The sequence below is a fragment of the Lathyrus oleraceus genome, chromosome 7, assembly GCF_024323335.1.
Source record: "Lathyrus oleraceus cultivar Zhongwan6 chromosome 7, CAAS_Psat_ZW6_1.0, whole genome shotgun sequence".
Lineage (NCBI taxonomy): Eukaryota > Viridiplantae > Streptophyta > Magnoliopsida > Fabales > Fabaceae > Lathyrus > Lathyrus oleraceus.
Window position 1 is genome coordinate 272,658,965 of NC_066585.1, and position 18,964 is coordinate 272,677,928.

Consider the following 18,964-nt stretch of genomic DNA (forward strand, 5'->3'; position numbering starts at 1 on the left):
TTTTTTTGGTAAGTTTTAACCTGCACCATTCTCAATTTGTGATAGTTAGAACGTAGATGTATCTTAGAGAAAATAGAATTACCATCAAATTTGTCCATTAAGTTATCAATTAGAGGTATAGAAAAACTATCTTTAATTGTAAGTTGATCAATTTTTTGGTAGTCCAAACATATTCTTCAAGACCCATCTTTTTTTCTCATCAAGATGGAGGGTGTTGTATAATATGACCAACCTATCATTAACCAAATTGTCAATGATGTAACACTAGAGTATATATAAGGTCAGAGGTTGAACAATTCAACTCCCTCAGTAAGAGGAATAACATGATCAAACTTCTGTCTAGTAGGCAACAGTGTATAAGGCTCTTTAAAGATATTAGAATAATCATGTAATAATGTAGAAAATTCTTAAGATTGAAATAGGATTATCAATTATATTTAATTTAAGAACAACAAGCAGAATCAAAACATCAACCGGACTCATTAGTACTTCCTATGTTTCTTTTTAATTTTTATTTTATTTTATATACGTTAATCAAATTTATTATTTTTTAAGTAATAATTATTTTTTTATCTATAATACCCCTATCTATTTATTTATATATTTATATATTTATATATTTAATTTTTTCTCTCTCTTTAATAAATAATTATGGACACTTTTAATAAATAAAAATTGATGTTATCTTAAATTTTAAAAATAATAATTTAAAAAATTAAAAAAATTATTAGAAAATGACATTTAAAAAAAAACGAATGGAGTAATGAACAATAAACGGAAGCTAAATTTCTCAAAATCACAAAGTATTGACTCTAAATACTTAGCCATTGCATGCCTAATATTAAATCATAGCATATTAATAATATTAATGGTAACACAATACTTAAACTAAAGTCTTTCCTTCTTTATATTGTTTTTATAGCACTCCTTTCAATTATAATTATAAGTATAAAAAAAATTAAAATACTTAAATTATAGTCTTTCATTTTATTTTATTTTGAAAAACTTCATATTTTTTGTTAAATACTTCAGCGGCTGGACTCACACAATTAAAGTTCTTCTTATGAAGTAATTATATTAGTAAAAAAAAGTGTGTAATTGGTGTAATATATTTCTCAAATTTAATATTTTGTATTGATGTTAACAAATTTTTCTATATAATATGTTACTTTCTTTTTTAATTTGTTTTTATTATTATAATTATTTATTTGTTAGAATTAAGAAAATGTAAATAGAAAGCAAATATGTAATTTTTTATGTTGTTTTTTTCTCTCTATACATTCTTTCGTTGAGTGAATAAAATGTTTCCTTAATAACATACAAAACTATGAATTACATTCAAACAAAACAGTGAAAAGACAGAATCCTCAAATGTATACAAGTGATAACAAAACTAAAAATTTGTAGAACAAAATTCAGATAGCTAAAAATACCATGTCACCATCACTCTCTTCTTTTGGTTCCTCCTTTTTCTCCTTGACTACTGAAACAGTGGCAGCAACAACAGCTCCACTACCAGCAGCACTGGCAATCAAATGCTCAATATTTTTCTTCTCAGCAAGTTTGACAAAAAGACTGGACATACTCAACTTCAACCTTTGCACTTTCAACAAAGTGGTGATGCGTATGAGCCGGCCAGTTTCTCCATGCGACATTTTCACATGGAAATAGAATAAAATGTTTCGTAGTTTGAATTGGTGTTTTCAATCAAAAAAGAAAAAAGAAAAAGAGTTAGTACCTTATAATGTTTACTATAACAGATTTTTTTTCGTATCTTCTCAACAAAATGTTAGAAACTAGAATGATTAATAATACAATTTTTAACATTCTCTTTTATAAAATTTATTTATGTGTGGTGTCCCAATACCAAACGGTTAAAATAAAACAATTCAAACTCTGTATTTTAAATATCTCAAAAAATTGGTTAGTTTGACCTATGAGTAATCTTATTTATATAATAGTGTCTTTCATAAATTTTTATTAATTTTGATTTTATGATCTTTTAATAAAAAAATTATGAATAATAAATTTATCTTCAATTCAATTTTATTAAATTTATGAATTTACGTGCATAATCATTGGAGTGGGTGAGATACTCTTTCAAACAATATTTAGTTTGATTAAACGGAGAAGAGTTGTTAATCCACTAGAATTCAACCCCCTCAACCTTGTATCAGTACAAAAAAATTTTAAAAGCCTGACAATGATCTCATTATATTATTATAATAATAAATAATAATAATAATAATAATAATAATAATAATAATAATAATAATATAATAAAATAATAATAATAATAATAATAATAATAATAATAATAATAATAATAATAATAATAATAATAATAATAATAATAATAATAATAATAATAATAATAATAATAATAATAATAATAATAATAATAATAATAATAATAATAATAATAATAATAATAATAATAATAATAATAATAATAATAATAATAATAATAATAATAATAATAATATAATAATAATAATAATAATAATAATAATAATAATAATAATAAAATAATAATAATAATAATAATAATAATAATAATAATAATAATAATAAAATAATAATAATAATAATAATAATACTAATAATAATAATAATAATAATAATAATAAAATAATAATAATAATAATAATAATAATAATAATAATAATAATAATAATAATAATATAATAATAATAATAATAATAATAATAAAATAATAATAATAATAATAATATAATAATAATAATAAAATAATAATAATAATAATAATAATAAAATAATAATATAATAATAATAATAATAATAATAATAATAATAATAATAATAATATAATAATAATAATAATATAATATAATAATAATAATAATAATAATAATAATAATAATAATAATAATAATATAATAATAATAATAATAATATAATAATAATAATAATAATAATAATAATAATAATAATAATAATAATAATAATAATAATATAATAATAATAATAATAATAATAATAATAATAATAATAATAATAATAATAATAATAATAATAATAATAATAATAATAATAATAATAATAATAATAATAATAATAATAATAATATAATAATAATAATAATAAATAATAATAATAATAATAATAATAATAATAATAATAATAATAATAATAATATAATAATAATAATAATAATAATAATAATAATAATAATAATAATAATAATAATAATAATAATAATAATAATAATAAAATAATAATAATAATATAATAATAATAATAATAATAATAATAATAATAATAATATAATAATAATAATAATAATAATATAATAATAATAATAATTGCAAGAAAATTTTAGCACTTGCAAAAAAATACTTATTTTGCCCAACTAAAAATTATTTCTAAAATTCAAAAACTAATTTATTTCAAAATAGCAAACATTGAGTTTAAAAATACACAGTAAATCTTGTAGTAAAAGTTGCACATTTTATGTCCATACAAAAATTTTGATAGATAAAAAGTTTTAAGTCCATACACAATTTTTGATAGAGAAAAAAGGCATTCTAGAAAACAGAGTCTCTTTTATTGGCTCTAACTTATAATACCTCTTATACTCTTATACTACGAGTGTCATACTTAAACTATGTTCGGTTCTTAAAAAGAATAATTAAATAAATTGATTTTTGTAAATATTTTATAATAATTACAATTAATAGAGTAATCAAATATAAGGAAAGTTAATAAATAAAAATAAAAAATAAAAAATATATATTATATCAATATTATAAAAAAAATTGCAAATGAGACATTTTAGAAACCGTTGTAGTACCTCAGAGTCTCTTCTATTGACTCTACTCTATAAAATAAAACCTCATAATTATGACTTAATAATTTGCCTCTAAACTACAAAAACACTTAATCGCGCAAATTTTTCTTACCCATCCCCATACTTGCGGTTTGAAGAAAAACTTCTCATACACGAGTTTATACCCACGTGGTCATCAACTTTATACCCATACTTAAATACTCATACATACATGTTACCCGCATTTTAAATAAAACCAAATCGATAAATTAAAAAATATCATATCATTTTATTTTTAAAATTTTTAAGAACATGAAAAAAGAAATTATTTAATTTTGAGTTGTAAAATAATTGAATATCTATATCAAAATATATTAGTTATTTATTTATTTTAAATGATACATATACAGTTTTATATCATATAAATAAAAATATATAAATATTAATTGTGATTGTGCACGTATATGAGATAAAATAGATACTGAGGTACTCATACCCACGTTTACACCCGTTTATTTTAGTGGGTAATTATCCATCCCCATGCAAATATCCATGGTGTATTTTTACCATATCCATTACGGATATATTTTGCGGGTACAATTACCCATACCCGATATATAAATAATCTACTCATCTATATCTTGTTAACTTCACAATCACCAAACTCTATTACTTAAACTCAATCATTACATAACTTCACAATCACCAAACTCTATTACTTAAACTCAATCATTACATTAACTTCACAATCTCCAGACTCTATTACTTAAACCACTCTTGCATCCATATTTTTCCCAGGAAACACAATAGCAAGAACAAAAATTCGACACAAATTCTATGGATGCAATAACAGTTTCCAAAGATTAAGGTACATTTAAGTTTTATGTTTTCAAATCTAAAAATTTTATGTTTTCAAATCCAAAATATTGAACCTCTCTTTCAACCTTTTCAACCTTGAGAGTATAAAAAACACTTGCATTACAATGAATAAGGATATAAACACATGACAGGATTATGACTTATATCTAATGGCAAGTCACCATAAATATAATAGTTCTTAAGTATAACCATGCCGCAACATCAAAGATATAGGTAGTTTTCCTATTTCTGATTTCTTTAAAAAGAAAGTGGGAGAACAATTCTAACATCAATCTAGAAACCGTAATGTACAATAAATATCACTGGTATTTTTTTTATACATTATGTATAGGCGCACTTGCATTCTAATTGAAGTCAATAACAAAAGCATTGTAAGTTTTAAAATTACATGACTATTTACCTCAATTATCAACCGTCTTTCTAGGGGATGAAGTTTGCCTTATTGAGTTATATCATTCAAAACATGAAGAATGGTTTGACATCTATTCTTGTTGCCAAAACCTGAAATCATCAAGTTATTTAGCATTCCTCTTTAACAACATAGAAACTTTAACAAAAAAAACAAATCCTTATATATGCCATATATATATTAAAATAGAGTAAAATGTGCCAAGAATTGGGGAGGATTAAAAGATAAAATTTGAAGAAAAAGAGCTGCACAACAAACATACGAATCATCCTATCTAAATGGAGGAAAAAGAATGATCAGAATCAAGTGAAGGCTCAAGGTATTGTTGATAACTTCAAATATAAATTACGCTTAACTTTTAACAGACTACAAAAGTAATTTAGTAACTACCAAAGAAATGGTGCATTTGAAAAAACACATAGAGGATGCATAGCACAAAATCTTTAGTAATATAGAGGTGACAAGAATTCCAACTTAATAGTTGATCCAAAAAAACTAACTGTAACATAGCAGTCTGATTAAGAAAAGAAGTGACCAAAACAATCCATATGAAGATGCCAGCACTAGTCACTTTATTTGAGAGGTAAAACATCGAACTTCGATAACAAAAGACCCTCAACAATACATCAATTCAATGTCCATAAAAACATCCAAAACATCGATCAAAAGACTCGACGTATAAACCTCAACTCATGTTAACCTATCCAATGCTTAGATGCTACCACAGAAAGAATGAATATTTCATAATTATGTATAAACAGGTTGCAGTGCTTTATTAAATATAACAAGCTACCAATCAGTAAAAAGTAAACAGATCTTACATTTATAAGCCACTCAAACTTTGAAAGCATAAAATATAGTTCTACACCTAAACCCAGTGTCATCTCATAGAGAATTGAAAAAAAAAAGAAATTTAACAATTCCCACCTCCAAACACAACTATACAATACAAAAAAAAATGAAGCAGTATTAAATATTTCATAAGTGTCCCTTTCTTACTAAATTCACAAAACCTCAGGGATCATGTAGCCAAAGTTTATAGGCTAATGGGTACCCAGAGGTTTGATTCAGAATTAGGGAAAGAAGAGATGGTGCACAAGATTACACAACTACAAGGAACAACTATTTAGTTGAGTAATATGAACTTTGAGCAAAACTATAAGCATACCGAAAGAGTTTCAGAATTTGCTTCATACAAGGATTACAACATATAAATACTCAAGTCAATAAAACATGCTAAAATATATTAAGAAAATGCAACCGAAAATAAGAAGAAAAAAAATTGAAAAAAAAAACTTACGCAATAAAATTAATATTAAATTATTATTAGTTAAAATTGAATCCTTGAAACAGATTTATATATAGACGTCATGTAATAATTACAAGGGATGGGCAACAGATAAACTAACCAAGTCAGAAACATGAGCCTAAACTTTGAAGCTAATGTTCCTGGGATACATTGTCAGGAAAAAATACAATATACACAATCCTGCCAAAAGCCTCCGCAACTTTTCAAAATTCTCTTCACAGGTAAGTTGTATGTACAACACAGGCAAATCTAACTTGTGGTACAATTTATAGCCGTGAGTGTTGATCCACCAGCAACAACACTGAAAGGTAACAAGCAGTCATAAATCAATATTTATAGGAGAAAGAACATTAAAAACAATTTTCCTGAATAGAAAATGACAGAAACATGCTACGGGTAAGTAGAACAACATCAAACTATTTATTCTAAAAGAAATTTGGTCCATATAAAATATGAAAGGGATTCTTAACGTCAGAAACACAATGACTAATAATATTCTTAAGTTATCAGTTTTGCAAACCATCAATTATGCCTAAAAAAAACAGCATGTAACATAAGGGTTTCCCAAGCTTTGTAAGCTTTATATAGGTCATATATCTTATAGCTAAGTGAGGCTTGGATGTTTCTCCATTACACCCTTCTCACGCCTAGGGCTACTGGTCCTGGTTTATGAACAATACATGACTAGCTTGTGAAGAGAGGACTTTGTACACTCTATTTAGGCTATATCTCTAACCAATAGAAAATGAAGTCTAAAATTTCGAAACAGGGGTCAATATTATTTTAAAAGTCCTAATAAGCAAGCAGTCCGTAATTTATAAAATAAAACGTTCACAAGTCATTGCCGTGATATACGAGTGCTGTCCAAACTGAGGAGAGAGAAAACATACTTAATTTTAATAAGTGTCCAATCAACTTCAAGTGGGTCTCCAAGAATTAACAGCAGATATGTCTGGCCTGCAAGGCAACATCTGTGGAGCACCGTGTCCTGGTGAAGGGAACAATGAGATTGATTTGATCCATAAGTCATAAAAATAGTTTCTTAACAAGTAAAGATCAAATGCAGTAAAGAAAAGCAAAGAATAAAAAAAAACATAAAGAAGTTTCGAAAAAAGTCACCTGATACTGGTGCACTAGGTAGGGTGCTTGAAATTGCTCGCTGAAAACCTACATTGCTTAACGGCGGCCTTTCAAGTGGTGGTCGGAAACCTTCATCGTCATTAAAAGAAAATTTTGAGCAACTATTAGATTACTCTTACAAGCAACACAACATCAATAACATCCGTGTAATTACAAAGCTTTAATTGTCATAAGCAACAAAAAAAAATAGCAAAACTAAAAAAACTAAAATAGAAGGAAAAGAACCTCTGCAAGCTGAAAATTAACTTCACGGATGATATATATGTGATAAATAGTTTAAAAGGCAAACATTATTTATCTCAGAATTTGGGTTTGACCTAACTCGTCCCTACAAATCTGACTTGTAGGGTGAGGATTGCCCTCAGTTATAAACACAATTTTAAACACAACATGGAACATAAATCTAAGCAATGTGGGACTAAATCCACCTCTTCAAACCCAACACAATGAAGGCAGTCAAATGCAGCAATTAAGGCAACTAGAAGCAGACCGCAATGAAGGTGAAAATTCCACCACCATCACCCAACGCTCGGACCTCAATGAGGCCGAAGTGTGGACGATGCGGGAAGCCCAACATGTGATCTAAGATAGGCTCTGATACCATCTCAGAATTTGAGTTTTACCTAACTCATCCCTACAAAACCGGCTTGTAGGGTGAGGGTTGCTCCCACTTATAAACACAACACAGGCCATATCTCTAAGCAATGTGGGACTAAATCACCCCTTCAAGCCCAACACAATGAAGGTGTTGGAGGCTGCAACGAAAACAAGTCAAATGCCACAATAAAGGCAACTAGGGGCGGACCGCAATGAAGGCGGAAATTCCAACAATTTCCCATAATAAAACATTTGGAATTGCAAGGAGAATAGATTAACATACCTTCTTGTCCAAAGGGAGGACCAGGGCATGAAGGATTTATCCCTCTATATACACCATTTTGATGTTGATTGTTTGTCGATGACATTCTCCATTGCTCATCAGCAACGAATTGCCTCAAGCCATCTGGAAGAGATGGTAATGGAAAAGGAGGATGAAATGCATGTGGAAGGTGTTGCTGAACTGTGTGATTTGGATATGAGAACTGATTTGATAGATTTTGGGCTGGTGCAGGATGTGCATGTCTCTGAGCATATGAAATGTTACCCTGCTGATATTGCTGGTTAGGTTGATGAACTTGAGCATTTAAATACACATCATTATGTCCGTATTCTAATTGTCTTGAAGGGTTCAAACCAGAGGGCTCCTGGGAACTGCATCCTGCAGCCAAGGTAAAAGCAGATGGCTGTGGAAATAGTTCATTCTTGACAACTGCATTAGTGTGACCTCCAGAAAAAGAATTACCAGCCATTTGAACTATTTGGTTACCCTGCAAAGAGGATTGTGTTTACCATGTGAGAAATCAAATAAATCGAAAACAAACAGGAGATATCAAAAGCAAAACTTTCTTACACTAGTTGAGCTACTAAAGTCATGAGGTATATTCTGCTGATACCCCAACTTTGGTGATGACTGATATGATGACTGAGGTGGCATTAATGACTGGGAGACATGTGAAGGCCGGGGCAGTCCAGACAATTGAGGAACCAATGATACTAGTGGGGCTGAGGATGGTAAAGGAAGAGGTGGGGGTTGCAACATTGGAGGTGGTGGGGGTGGGGGAGGAGATGGAGATGATAGAGGAGGAGGAGGGGGAGGTGAAGAAGGCAAAGGTGGGGTTGGAGGGGGTGAATCAAGAGGTAATGGAGGGGAACCCTCAGGAGTAGCCAATATGTCTTCTGAAATATTTGAAGTTGGGTCCAAATTCCTATTTGAGCTCTGAAGAAGCATATCAGTTTCATCAGAACTATTCCAATATACAGGTCTCTCATCCTTTGGGTGACCTGAAACATCTTCCATTTCTAGCTCACCGTCCACATCCTCCAAGATACAATGGCGTTTGTCATTTGGGGTCACAGTATGAGTATCTGATCCTCCAAACTTGGGTGCGGGATCTGCTGGAGATGTACCATACATATCCATACATGAATTGATTTGTAAACCTTCTTCCTCTTCGTCTTCATCAAATGCATGACAAGATAAAAAGCCAGGCAGCTGAAATGTAGCATTACTGATAGACAACACACATGAATATAACAAGAATCAGAATCCAAATAACATTTTTTGAAACAAATAAAATGGTAATAGAATAGAAAACACGAAATATAAAGTAGGCTTTCTATAGTTAATCAAATGTCCAGCAAAGTAAAAATCCACCAATGCAAACCCCCACCTGAATTTGAGCCAAAGAAAAAAAGCTAATCATATATTCCCATCATATGATAGGAAATCCACCATAGCAAAGCTTACATGATCTTCTCATTTTTAAAACAAGCTCAATATAAAAATATAGTCTATCATCGCATCAGGCATTCTGTGTGATAATTGATTATTTCCTTCTGTTCATGTTTCAATATTTTGTTAACAAGGATACTGCTCAACTGTTAGAGGAGAGTATAATATAGTCAACAATAAGTTGGAAGGGCGTGTGTCTCATGTGCTACAGTTATGGACTCGTGAGAGCCATGCCATATACTTATGATACATCACAAGGATACTGCTTAACTGTCGGAAGGATAGAGGAGTAAATAGATATAGCACATCATCATCATGTGCTACAACTTCAAGTTATGGACTCATGAGAGCCATGCTATCAGTATAGGAATTTGATGAGTATCTACAAGCACTAGGAGAACCCTCCATTAAAAGCTAGCTATCGTGGAAAGAGCCAAGCTATTTAAATACTGCAACGAGGCATCCCATACTCCTCAATGTGGGACTAACACAGCACCAGCACCAGAGGCTGACGTACTGGAGGAGGCATTCTACGACACCTGGGCTATCCGGTCAGCATAATAGTATCCCTTTCAGAGCCTTCAACAACCAGGCTCTAATATCAATTGGTAAGTGTTCAAGGGGGAGAATCGGGTCACTTTAGTAGTCCACCAAGTATTCAATACTACACAATATGGGACTAGGGCATCCCTGAATACCCAAGTCTATCAGAGTCCCCCTTTCTATTGTTCCCAGTCATATATATGCCCATGCTTCAATTTTAAAAACCAATTCAATCTCAAAGCATGTCATGTGATTTCCAGAAGCTTGGTAATGCATATAATAAATCTATTATCCATGAATATTTGGTATTCGAATTATATTTGTCTCTGATAACATGAACATAAATCGGTACTATTTGTAACTTCATAATTTCTTAACCAGGAATTAAAATTTTAACCTCTCCTAAAATTGTACAAGTCTATTTAATTAACATAGCTTTTAACATAGTTTGACATATTTTTTTTAGCATTTTGGATATTTTCAAACTCCTGGGTCTTATCACAAATTATCTTATTTATGCTTGCACCTCATGCCGGGCTCATTTTGCAATGTAGAATATTCCACTTCATGGTTGTTTTTCATGCATCATTTAAGGATTCAGAAATTACTATTTCTTCTTGTTTTTAGCAAGGATAAACTAACTGTACAAAAATTACCAGCAACTCGTGATAGGAAAAAACTTGATATAAATTAAGAACATGAATTTATTAATGGAAAACACTTGATCTAAAATTTTGATGGAACAAATACCAGACCTTCCATACTCATCAACATGCATGCCTTCCATTTCTCTAATTGGGTCATCCACAGATCGCTCGGCACGAGACGGACGCCTGAAGGAAAAGCTAACTGTGATATCATCATTTGAAACCCCAATTTCATTCATGTAACGGCGAATAACAGACTCTGGCAAAATTTTCCTCTCAAGCCACAGCCTCAAAACCTGCAAACAACCCAAGATAGAATATAAGGAAATATACCTATTCAAATGAAAACTCATTTCACAGGAAATATACCTATTCAAAGACAAGTAATTCTGTAATTGGCATTCATACAACATGATCACGTGGGGCACAATTTGAGAAAAAGAACAATGATGTTGTTTGCAATGCTGGATGAATTCAATGTTTCCCCATAAACTATTTACATTTCAATTAAGAAAAGTAGCCCATTTGTGTATAAATGGTGAGGAGCTAATTCCCTTGGAATAATTTGTTTGGGATGCTGCATGAATCTAACGTTAGCCCCTTGACTTTGAAGCAATATATCCATGATTGTTTAAAATAATTTGAAGAAAAATGAAGTGGCAATTTCAGTGGTGAATGGTGAGTTTTACACTATATAGTATACATAGTAGATTTAATCGAGTAAAACACCAACATCTTGTAGGGCCTCTCAGTATCCCAGTTCTGATCCAGCACAAGGTTGACTACATGAATCAGTGGCCTCTCTCTAAGGCTTGTGCACGTTTCCAGACACTTTCCTCTACTAATATGCAAAGAAACTAACTGGCTAGCCTTGTTGCAATATTAACATTTTTTCTTTCTGGTTCTTTTCTTTTTAGGATTTTGATGTATTCCAATCCTCCACCTATTTCTACCCTGCTTCTTCCCCCTAATACAATTCTTGTTGTTAATAAATAAAAACAAACAAGCTGACCTTGTGACATTGACGACGATTTTCACGGGCACTAGCTCCAGAGGGAGCAGCAGCACCGAGAAGACGTGGCAGCGCTGCTTGAACTATAGGGATGTAAGATGCTCCAGCAATTCCTAAAAAAAACCATCAATTAGTGAGACAGATGCCACAATGAAAAAAATTCCTAAACTGGCAATTTTGAGCAGGGAAGAGAAGCGGAAACAAAAGCACTGTTAATAAATGCTAATAATCAAGGATTATCTCATTTTTTCACCCACCTTTTTGACTATGTGAGCACTGAGTGATAGAATCAACAAGAAAAAATAAATCCACTTTGCGATGAAAACTAGCTTCATTTTCCAACTTCCGGATGAGAAGTTCAACAACCTGAACATAAGGACTTAGAAGTAAGTCCAGTACAGTGACCACAAAATTAACATAACCACCAAAATAGTAACAAAGAGTATAGCATCTTAGAATCTATAATAACACTACTATTAATGATCTCTAACTTAATATAAAGCAAACAGAAAGAAGATGCATTTCTTATTTTCCATGGATCCTTGATGCTCCTACTCCAGGACTTCTAACATACAAAATCATGTTCCAGAATCTTCATTATAGTAAATATGAGGCTTGTGCATCTCCTCCTCCCCAAATATAAAACCGGCAAGGCTAGTTTGGGAGATTCCAATTACTTTCAACTTCTTGCATGTCACGTAATTGTATTGCCAACTTAATATCAGAATTGAGACATATTTTTGGGCATCTTCACTATAAAACAACAACATTTATCATGCCTTTACCTACTAGATGGGATTGGCTATGAATCAAGCAACACCATTGAGTCTTCTCGTGTACTAAGGTCAAAGGTAGTTCATTTAACTCTAAATCTTTCTTAATGTTTGGCATGGAGTTTTCCCTAGTCTCCCTCGATCTCAGGCATCCTTAGCACATAAGATCTTACGATCCAGCACTCGATCTTGACTGCACTACTCCTTATAAGTGCAAGTCTTCTCCATACATGCCCAAACCACCTAGAACAGGATGCAACTATCTTTTTGACAATGAGTTGGGCGAACCCAATTTTCTCTCTAATGTTTGTGTTTCTAATTTCTAATCCATGTCTAATCCTGTATAGCCACGCATTATTGTAACATTCACATCCTAAAATACTAAGTGTACTTTTTGGTTTTAAAATGCCTAGACAACCAACATTCAGTTCCACAACATTTTTTGTGCACTATGGTAGTAATTAAATAATTTAAGTTCCTTTCAATTGCAACGTCATCCCCTCTAATAGTTCTTATAACTTGCAAGGAAGAGTAGAGGGTTTGGGATCATCGTTCGATCCATAATTTATAACTAGCAATAATATGATGGAGCTGACCTCGTTGGCAATGCCATACTTAGCGCAGTCTATGGCCAGACGAGTTGCACGCCCGATACTTTCCTTGGTCCTTGACAAAGTTTCTATCATTCCTTCAAATGCGTCACGAGCAACAGCAGCCTCTGTACCCCCACTGAGTGAACCTTCAGGATCCCTTTGCACTGAACCGACTCTTCTCTCTTCAATCTCATCCGCATCGAGCTGATTTTGAGATGCAGAGTGATACTCATTAGTTGGCGGAGAAACCGAAGTTGCGAGCTCATAAACTCCCTGCACATCTGTCTGAGCGAAGTTCCTTGAGACAGGGAGAAATGGCTGAACTGTGGATGGGCTAGGAGTCCCCCCCTGGACATTATGGATATCAGAAGAAAGATACTGAGAATGAGCTTTTTTCCATTTTGCCTGGGCAGCTGCAATAAGATGCTTCATAGTCTTAGATGTTTCTGGAGTCCCAGAACCAGTATATATATTACTTCTTTCTTCCATACCCTCTTCCAATCTGAAAAAATATAAACAAAAAAAGGAAGGGAAAAGGATCAGCAAACAACACCAAACAAAATGAGATGACTAAAAAAGCACAAGTACCCATCCACATGCAGTGCATCAGGCTCCTTAAAATCTATTGTTGAAACAGGAACTTCAACTTCCTGAGGCAATGTCTTTGGAGTAGTCTTGGAATTTTCAGCCAAAGATGCTAGCTTCTTCTTATGAGCAGAAACTTGGTTTTGACAAGAGCTGAGGTTATGTGAAGATTTGGAAGACCCGTTGTCAGCCTTCTTTAGAGTAGCAATGCTGGAAGCTTTAAGCAAAGGTTTGGAAGATTTATTCCGCTCAGCATTTGACTTTGTTGTTGCAGGAACTGGCTGAGGTGATTTTACTGGGGAAGCAGAGCTTACTCTTGCCACCTTAGAGGGAAACTGCTTCGAATCTAACTTATCATGACTAAGAGGAACATGCACAGGAATGGCTTCATCGGCTTTCTCTTTTTCAGGGGGCTTAACTGATGATGCATCAATATGTAATTGAGAAGACAGCCCTTTCAAATGAGCCTCCTCAAGTTCACTAGAATTTCTATGAGCCAGCTTAGCAGCATCAGATTTCTCAGAATGTTCATTATTTCCCTTCTTGACCTCTGAAGCAAAAGGCGACTTGATATTTTTTGCAGCTCCTCCATGAACAGGAGTTTTAGGTACATCATCATCTTCATTGAGGCAAACAGCTTTCCGTTTCTTCTGTGCTTGTTTTGTCGTAACATTCTTTGTATCGCCTTTCAGTTTAAGATTGCTCCAAACTTTTTTATCATCAGAAGCAACTCTATCAGAATCAGGCATAGTTTTCTGAACTTGGCTATGTTGTTTGATCATTGGTAGCAACTCATGGCCAGAGCTTTTTTCTGTTTTTGAATTTAAAGTGGGCCTTTTCAACTCTAAAATTTTAGATGATTTCTCTTCGACAAAAGTAGAGCAAGGCAAAGCACTTTTCACATCTTTTGGGATGTGCCCTGAAGTTAAATCATCTCTGGCCTCCATGCGTTTCAACTTCTTAGTAGCATGTAAGGATTCATTTGCTCCCACATTATGCTTTGCATGAACTTGGTTATTCTTTCCCATACTTGAATTTTTGCCATCAGCCTCCTGTAATTCATTTTTTACCTCGAGACTTGCTTTTTTTGAAATCAAGTTCTTACCTTTTTCTCCAGTACTACCATTCGAGTCTGGTTTAAAAGTTTCTGGAGAATTTAATTTAACAGCAGATGCATCTTTCCCTTTCTTTCCAGATTTAAATGTCTCCCCTGACCTGGAAAGATCAGCACTGCCAGTAGATTTTCCCACCTTCAAAAGTGTCCCAGTAGATGATCCACCATTTTTATTTATATCATCTGCAACTTCAAATCTCCTCTTTGAACCAGTAACATGCTTTCTTGGCTTACTACCATTTGTTAAAACACTATTTTCGTTATCATGTTGACCAAAATCATTAACATTACTTGCACCTTTAAGAGTAGGTTTGCTGGAATTCTTCTTTATCTCTGTACCAGTAGATAATTTACTTTTGACCAAAGGTGATGAAACAGAAGAACTTTCATTTGGACGGCAAGACTCTGTGAGCTTTTCATCTGGGCTAACCCTCTCTCCAGTTTTCAACAAACAGTCCTCCAAATTGAAGCCAACATTACCCACATAGATGTTATCCTTTTCTGCATGAGACATCACAGCATCAGTGGTATCCTTTGGATTACTCACTGTCTCATCAACAGGAGGAGCTTCTGAATCAATCCGAGAATCATCTGTGTCATCACCACTGGCCTTCTGTTTCTCAATCTCGTCAAAAGCTGCACATATTTCCTTCACGGCCTGGGTAAAGTACCTCGTCTTTCCTTGAAGCCGTGAAGACAACTTAATTTTATACTCACTTGTAAAGACCTGAATATCTGCGGGTGCAACAAAAGCTCTGCAAAGGAAAAGAAAATAACATAGGTGCAATGATATGGAAACAAAAATACAGGATAATAATCTAATGAAAAATAATAACCATGAAGGATGCAGAGCAGAAATCATAAGAGTAATCACCAAATCAGATTACCTTGGTATTTAGAAAGTCAACAGACTTTTACCCCTTCAAATTAACCAGAATTTACTCACCGTGACCTTAATCATGGTTATCAACTCGTGACAAAATTTTAATTTAAGAGATATTTCCAGGATCCTAAATTTATGCATTATCAGATTGTGAGTCGCATAATGTTGACAGAGAACAAGTCAGAAAATCTATCATAAAAACTCTCCTTTTCTTATGACATGAAGAATATACTTATGTTAGAGCATTATGTAGAGCTACAAAATCTTGACAACTTTTTCTTGAAACAATATCGTAAATACCAAAAGAAAAGATGTACTAGAGCAGAGCATGCATTAGCCTCGCCGAACAGTCAAAGACAAGAAAAAGAACCCATTAAGAGATATGAATTAGTTAAAAGATCAGATGAATCCCCTTTGCAAGAAGGATCCAATCTCAAAACATTCAGTTAGCACTGAAAAGTCTCCCAGACCACTTTTGTATCATTAAAACTTTCTGTTAGGCAATTGTTAATTAAAAAACTACTATTTGCATCCAAAAACTACTTTATGGTGTATTTCATATTGACACATTAGCATCCCAAATGAATAATCCATGAACGTTATATCGTTATTATTAAAGGTGATTCAATTTTAAACTGGCAGACCAACAAATTCATCAGGTAAATGATCTTTATGTTTCTTTCTTTTTCTTATGCATTCAATTAACCAGGAAAGGTAGTTGAGGAATCAAAATAGAATCAACGACTACGTTCGATAAAACTTAGTACAAATAAAAGAAAAAGAGTAAAAAAACACCACGAGTAATATGACTAATATACACAACCCCTAAACAAAAATTTGGCATAAACTGTCTAAGCCTTGTTTGTTCCAACAGTCAGATTATCTCCACACTACGGCTCCGCCCACATAGATCATGACAGAAGATTCTCACATTTAACATGGGGTTACGACACAACAATATCTGCAGCAGCATTAAAAGTTGCTCACTTTCTCTTGAGCCCTATACTCATTAAACTTAATTTATTTAGAGTTAGAGGTATTGGTCCCATTCTTTGTGATTTTCTTAAAGAAAAAGCTTGATTAGTGATTTCCTTGGAAGTTAAAAATAGTGGCTTCAGAAAGAAATAAAACCACTAAAAGAAGGTGGATCATAGAATCACCTTTTTAAGCATAAACAAACAGATCCATAAAACCACTCAGGGACCTTCAGGTTGAATCTTTTAGGGAAGTAAGTCCTTGGAACCCCTCTAAGACCAGGAAATAAGAATTACATCTTTGCCAATCCCAGTTTTAAAAGTTGAGTTTCAGCATAAATTTTAAATAAAGGATATCCAGGGTTATAAAGGTTAATGTCATAGGGCCCTTGTTAGGATGGGTTTCTTAGAAATATAAACCATCTTTGGGCCTTCTCCTAATGATTTGACCAATTAGATAAGTTGGTAATGTCATCAATAAACTGCAGATTCGGTTATATACTACAAGTAACTAGTGGAGACACCTATTTGTATTAACCTAGAACAACATGCAGATATAGAATCCAGAATTATATAATTATATAATCATATAATAAACATAATTGGAAGCTTGTCATTCAGTTTCAACATTAAGGATACCATTCTAAAAACACTAAAACATCTACACTGTACTCTATAACTTTTTATAAGTAGGTGTGTCAAATACAACTATCCCGTAACCCGCAACATCAACATCCAGCCAAAGACTCAGAACATAAGGCCAATCAATAATCAGTGAGATAACAGGTGAGAGGGCAATATTCCGAAACCCCTACAGAAGTCATCAGTACATTTTATCCACATCCAAACTACTAATCAGTTTACACTAGACTGTGTTCCTCCTTACTAACTCCACACAACAGTCCCTAATTTTCATCATAAATTATAATAGGCGCATCCCCGTCATTCACCGGTAACTTGGCAACATGTTAGTTACAAGAGAAATCAGGTAAGAGAGGCTTACATCTCTTCGGTGCCAAAGAATTGAACAAAATATTTCTTTGGATCAGGGGCTTTCTCCCATTCCTCAGGCCTACTTATCTGAAAACAAAGCAAAAAAATCAGAATCTTAATCTGAAAGCTCAATCAGCCCACCAATCCATAAACTGATAACCCAACAGCAATGCACAATCACACAAAAATGAACCAAAAAAACTTAAGATTCCTAATCCGAACAACTAACAAAGTTAGCTACATGAGACAAAGACTCACAATGTATTCACAAAGAAATCATGAAGAAAATAAATGGAAAAAAATGATGAAAAGAGTAGCGCAGACCTTGGCAGGCCAAGAAGGGAAACCCTTGACCTTCGCTAGTACAAGATCGCCTAAACGCAAGTGTCCGTTCGCCTTAGCCTTGTTCGCCGCGCGTCGACGCGCCGGAGGCATGACTTGGAGAACGACGTCGTGGAAAAACAGTGGAAATTGAAAGGTACGATCAGAAAACCCTAGTGAATCCCGCGGAGGCACCGCGGGGACGTTGAAGAGGGTTCAGCGGCGGGGGAGAAAGGGATTAGGGGAATTGAATTCGATAGGAATAGTAAAAGATTTTGATTATTTGTGAAAATGGCTTATAGCTTTTGCGTCTGCGTTTGCCTTTGCGTTTGGCTCATTGGTTTTTGGGTTTTCCCAGAACCAGCGTGTTAGGGAATTTTCTGATTTTTTTTTTCTTTTTGGTTTGCATAATTTAGGTTGTATTTATTTTTTTACTATATAATAATAATTGCATTTTATCTTTTTTTTTACCAACTTCGGTTTTGGCTTATCTTGCTACAAAAATTAAACTATTGTTTCTTATTTTCATTAAATGCCCTTGATCTTCCCAGTTAAAAATTAAAATAAATCTAATAAAGATTTAAAATTTCATTTAAAAAAAAAATTTGTCATGTTTGAATAATAAATACTAGCTGTTACTAGTAATTCATATTCATAATAAAAAGTT

General features: G+C 32.4%; 1 protein-coding gene across 2 annotated transcripts; it reads right to left on the minus strand.

The window, feature by feature from the left end:
- Positions 1 to 4,860: 4,860 nt before the first annotated feature.
- LOC127108139 (ENHANCER OF AG-4 protein 2) lies at positions 4,861 to 18,685 on the minus strand. Of its 2 annotated transcripts, XR_007795961.1 has the most exons (13): positions 18,301 to 18,685; positions 17,987 to 18,063; positions 14,016 to 15,881; positions 13,431 to 13,929; positions 12,319 to 12,427; positions 12,062 to 12,174; positions 11,158 to 11,345; positions 8,978 to 9,635; positions 8,408 to 8,894; positions 7,507 to 7,596; positions 7,278 to 7,375; positions 6,488 to 6,688; positions 4,861 to 5,170 (listed from the first exon to the last, which is right to left on the minus strand). XR_007795961.1 is itself a non-coding variant. In XM_051045563.1 (12 exons), the coding sequence occupies exons 1-11, from the start codon at positions 18,409 to 18,411 to the stop codon at positions 7,305 to 7,307; spliced, it is 4,269 nt and encodes a 1,422-aa protein (XP_050901520.1). In that variant the 5' UTR covers positions 18,412 to 18,685; the 3' UTR covers positions 6,375 to 6,688; positions 7,278 to 7,304. The 2 variants fall into 2 exon arrangements, 1 of the variants encoding a protein (XP_050901520.1); XM_051045563.1 differs by lacking the exon at positions 4,861 to 5,170 and having other exon boundaries at positions 6,375 to 6,688.
- Between the last annotated feature and the right edge of the window lie 279 nt (positions 18,686 to 18,964).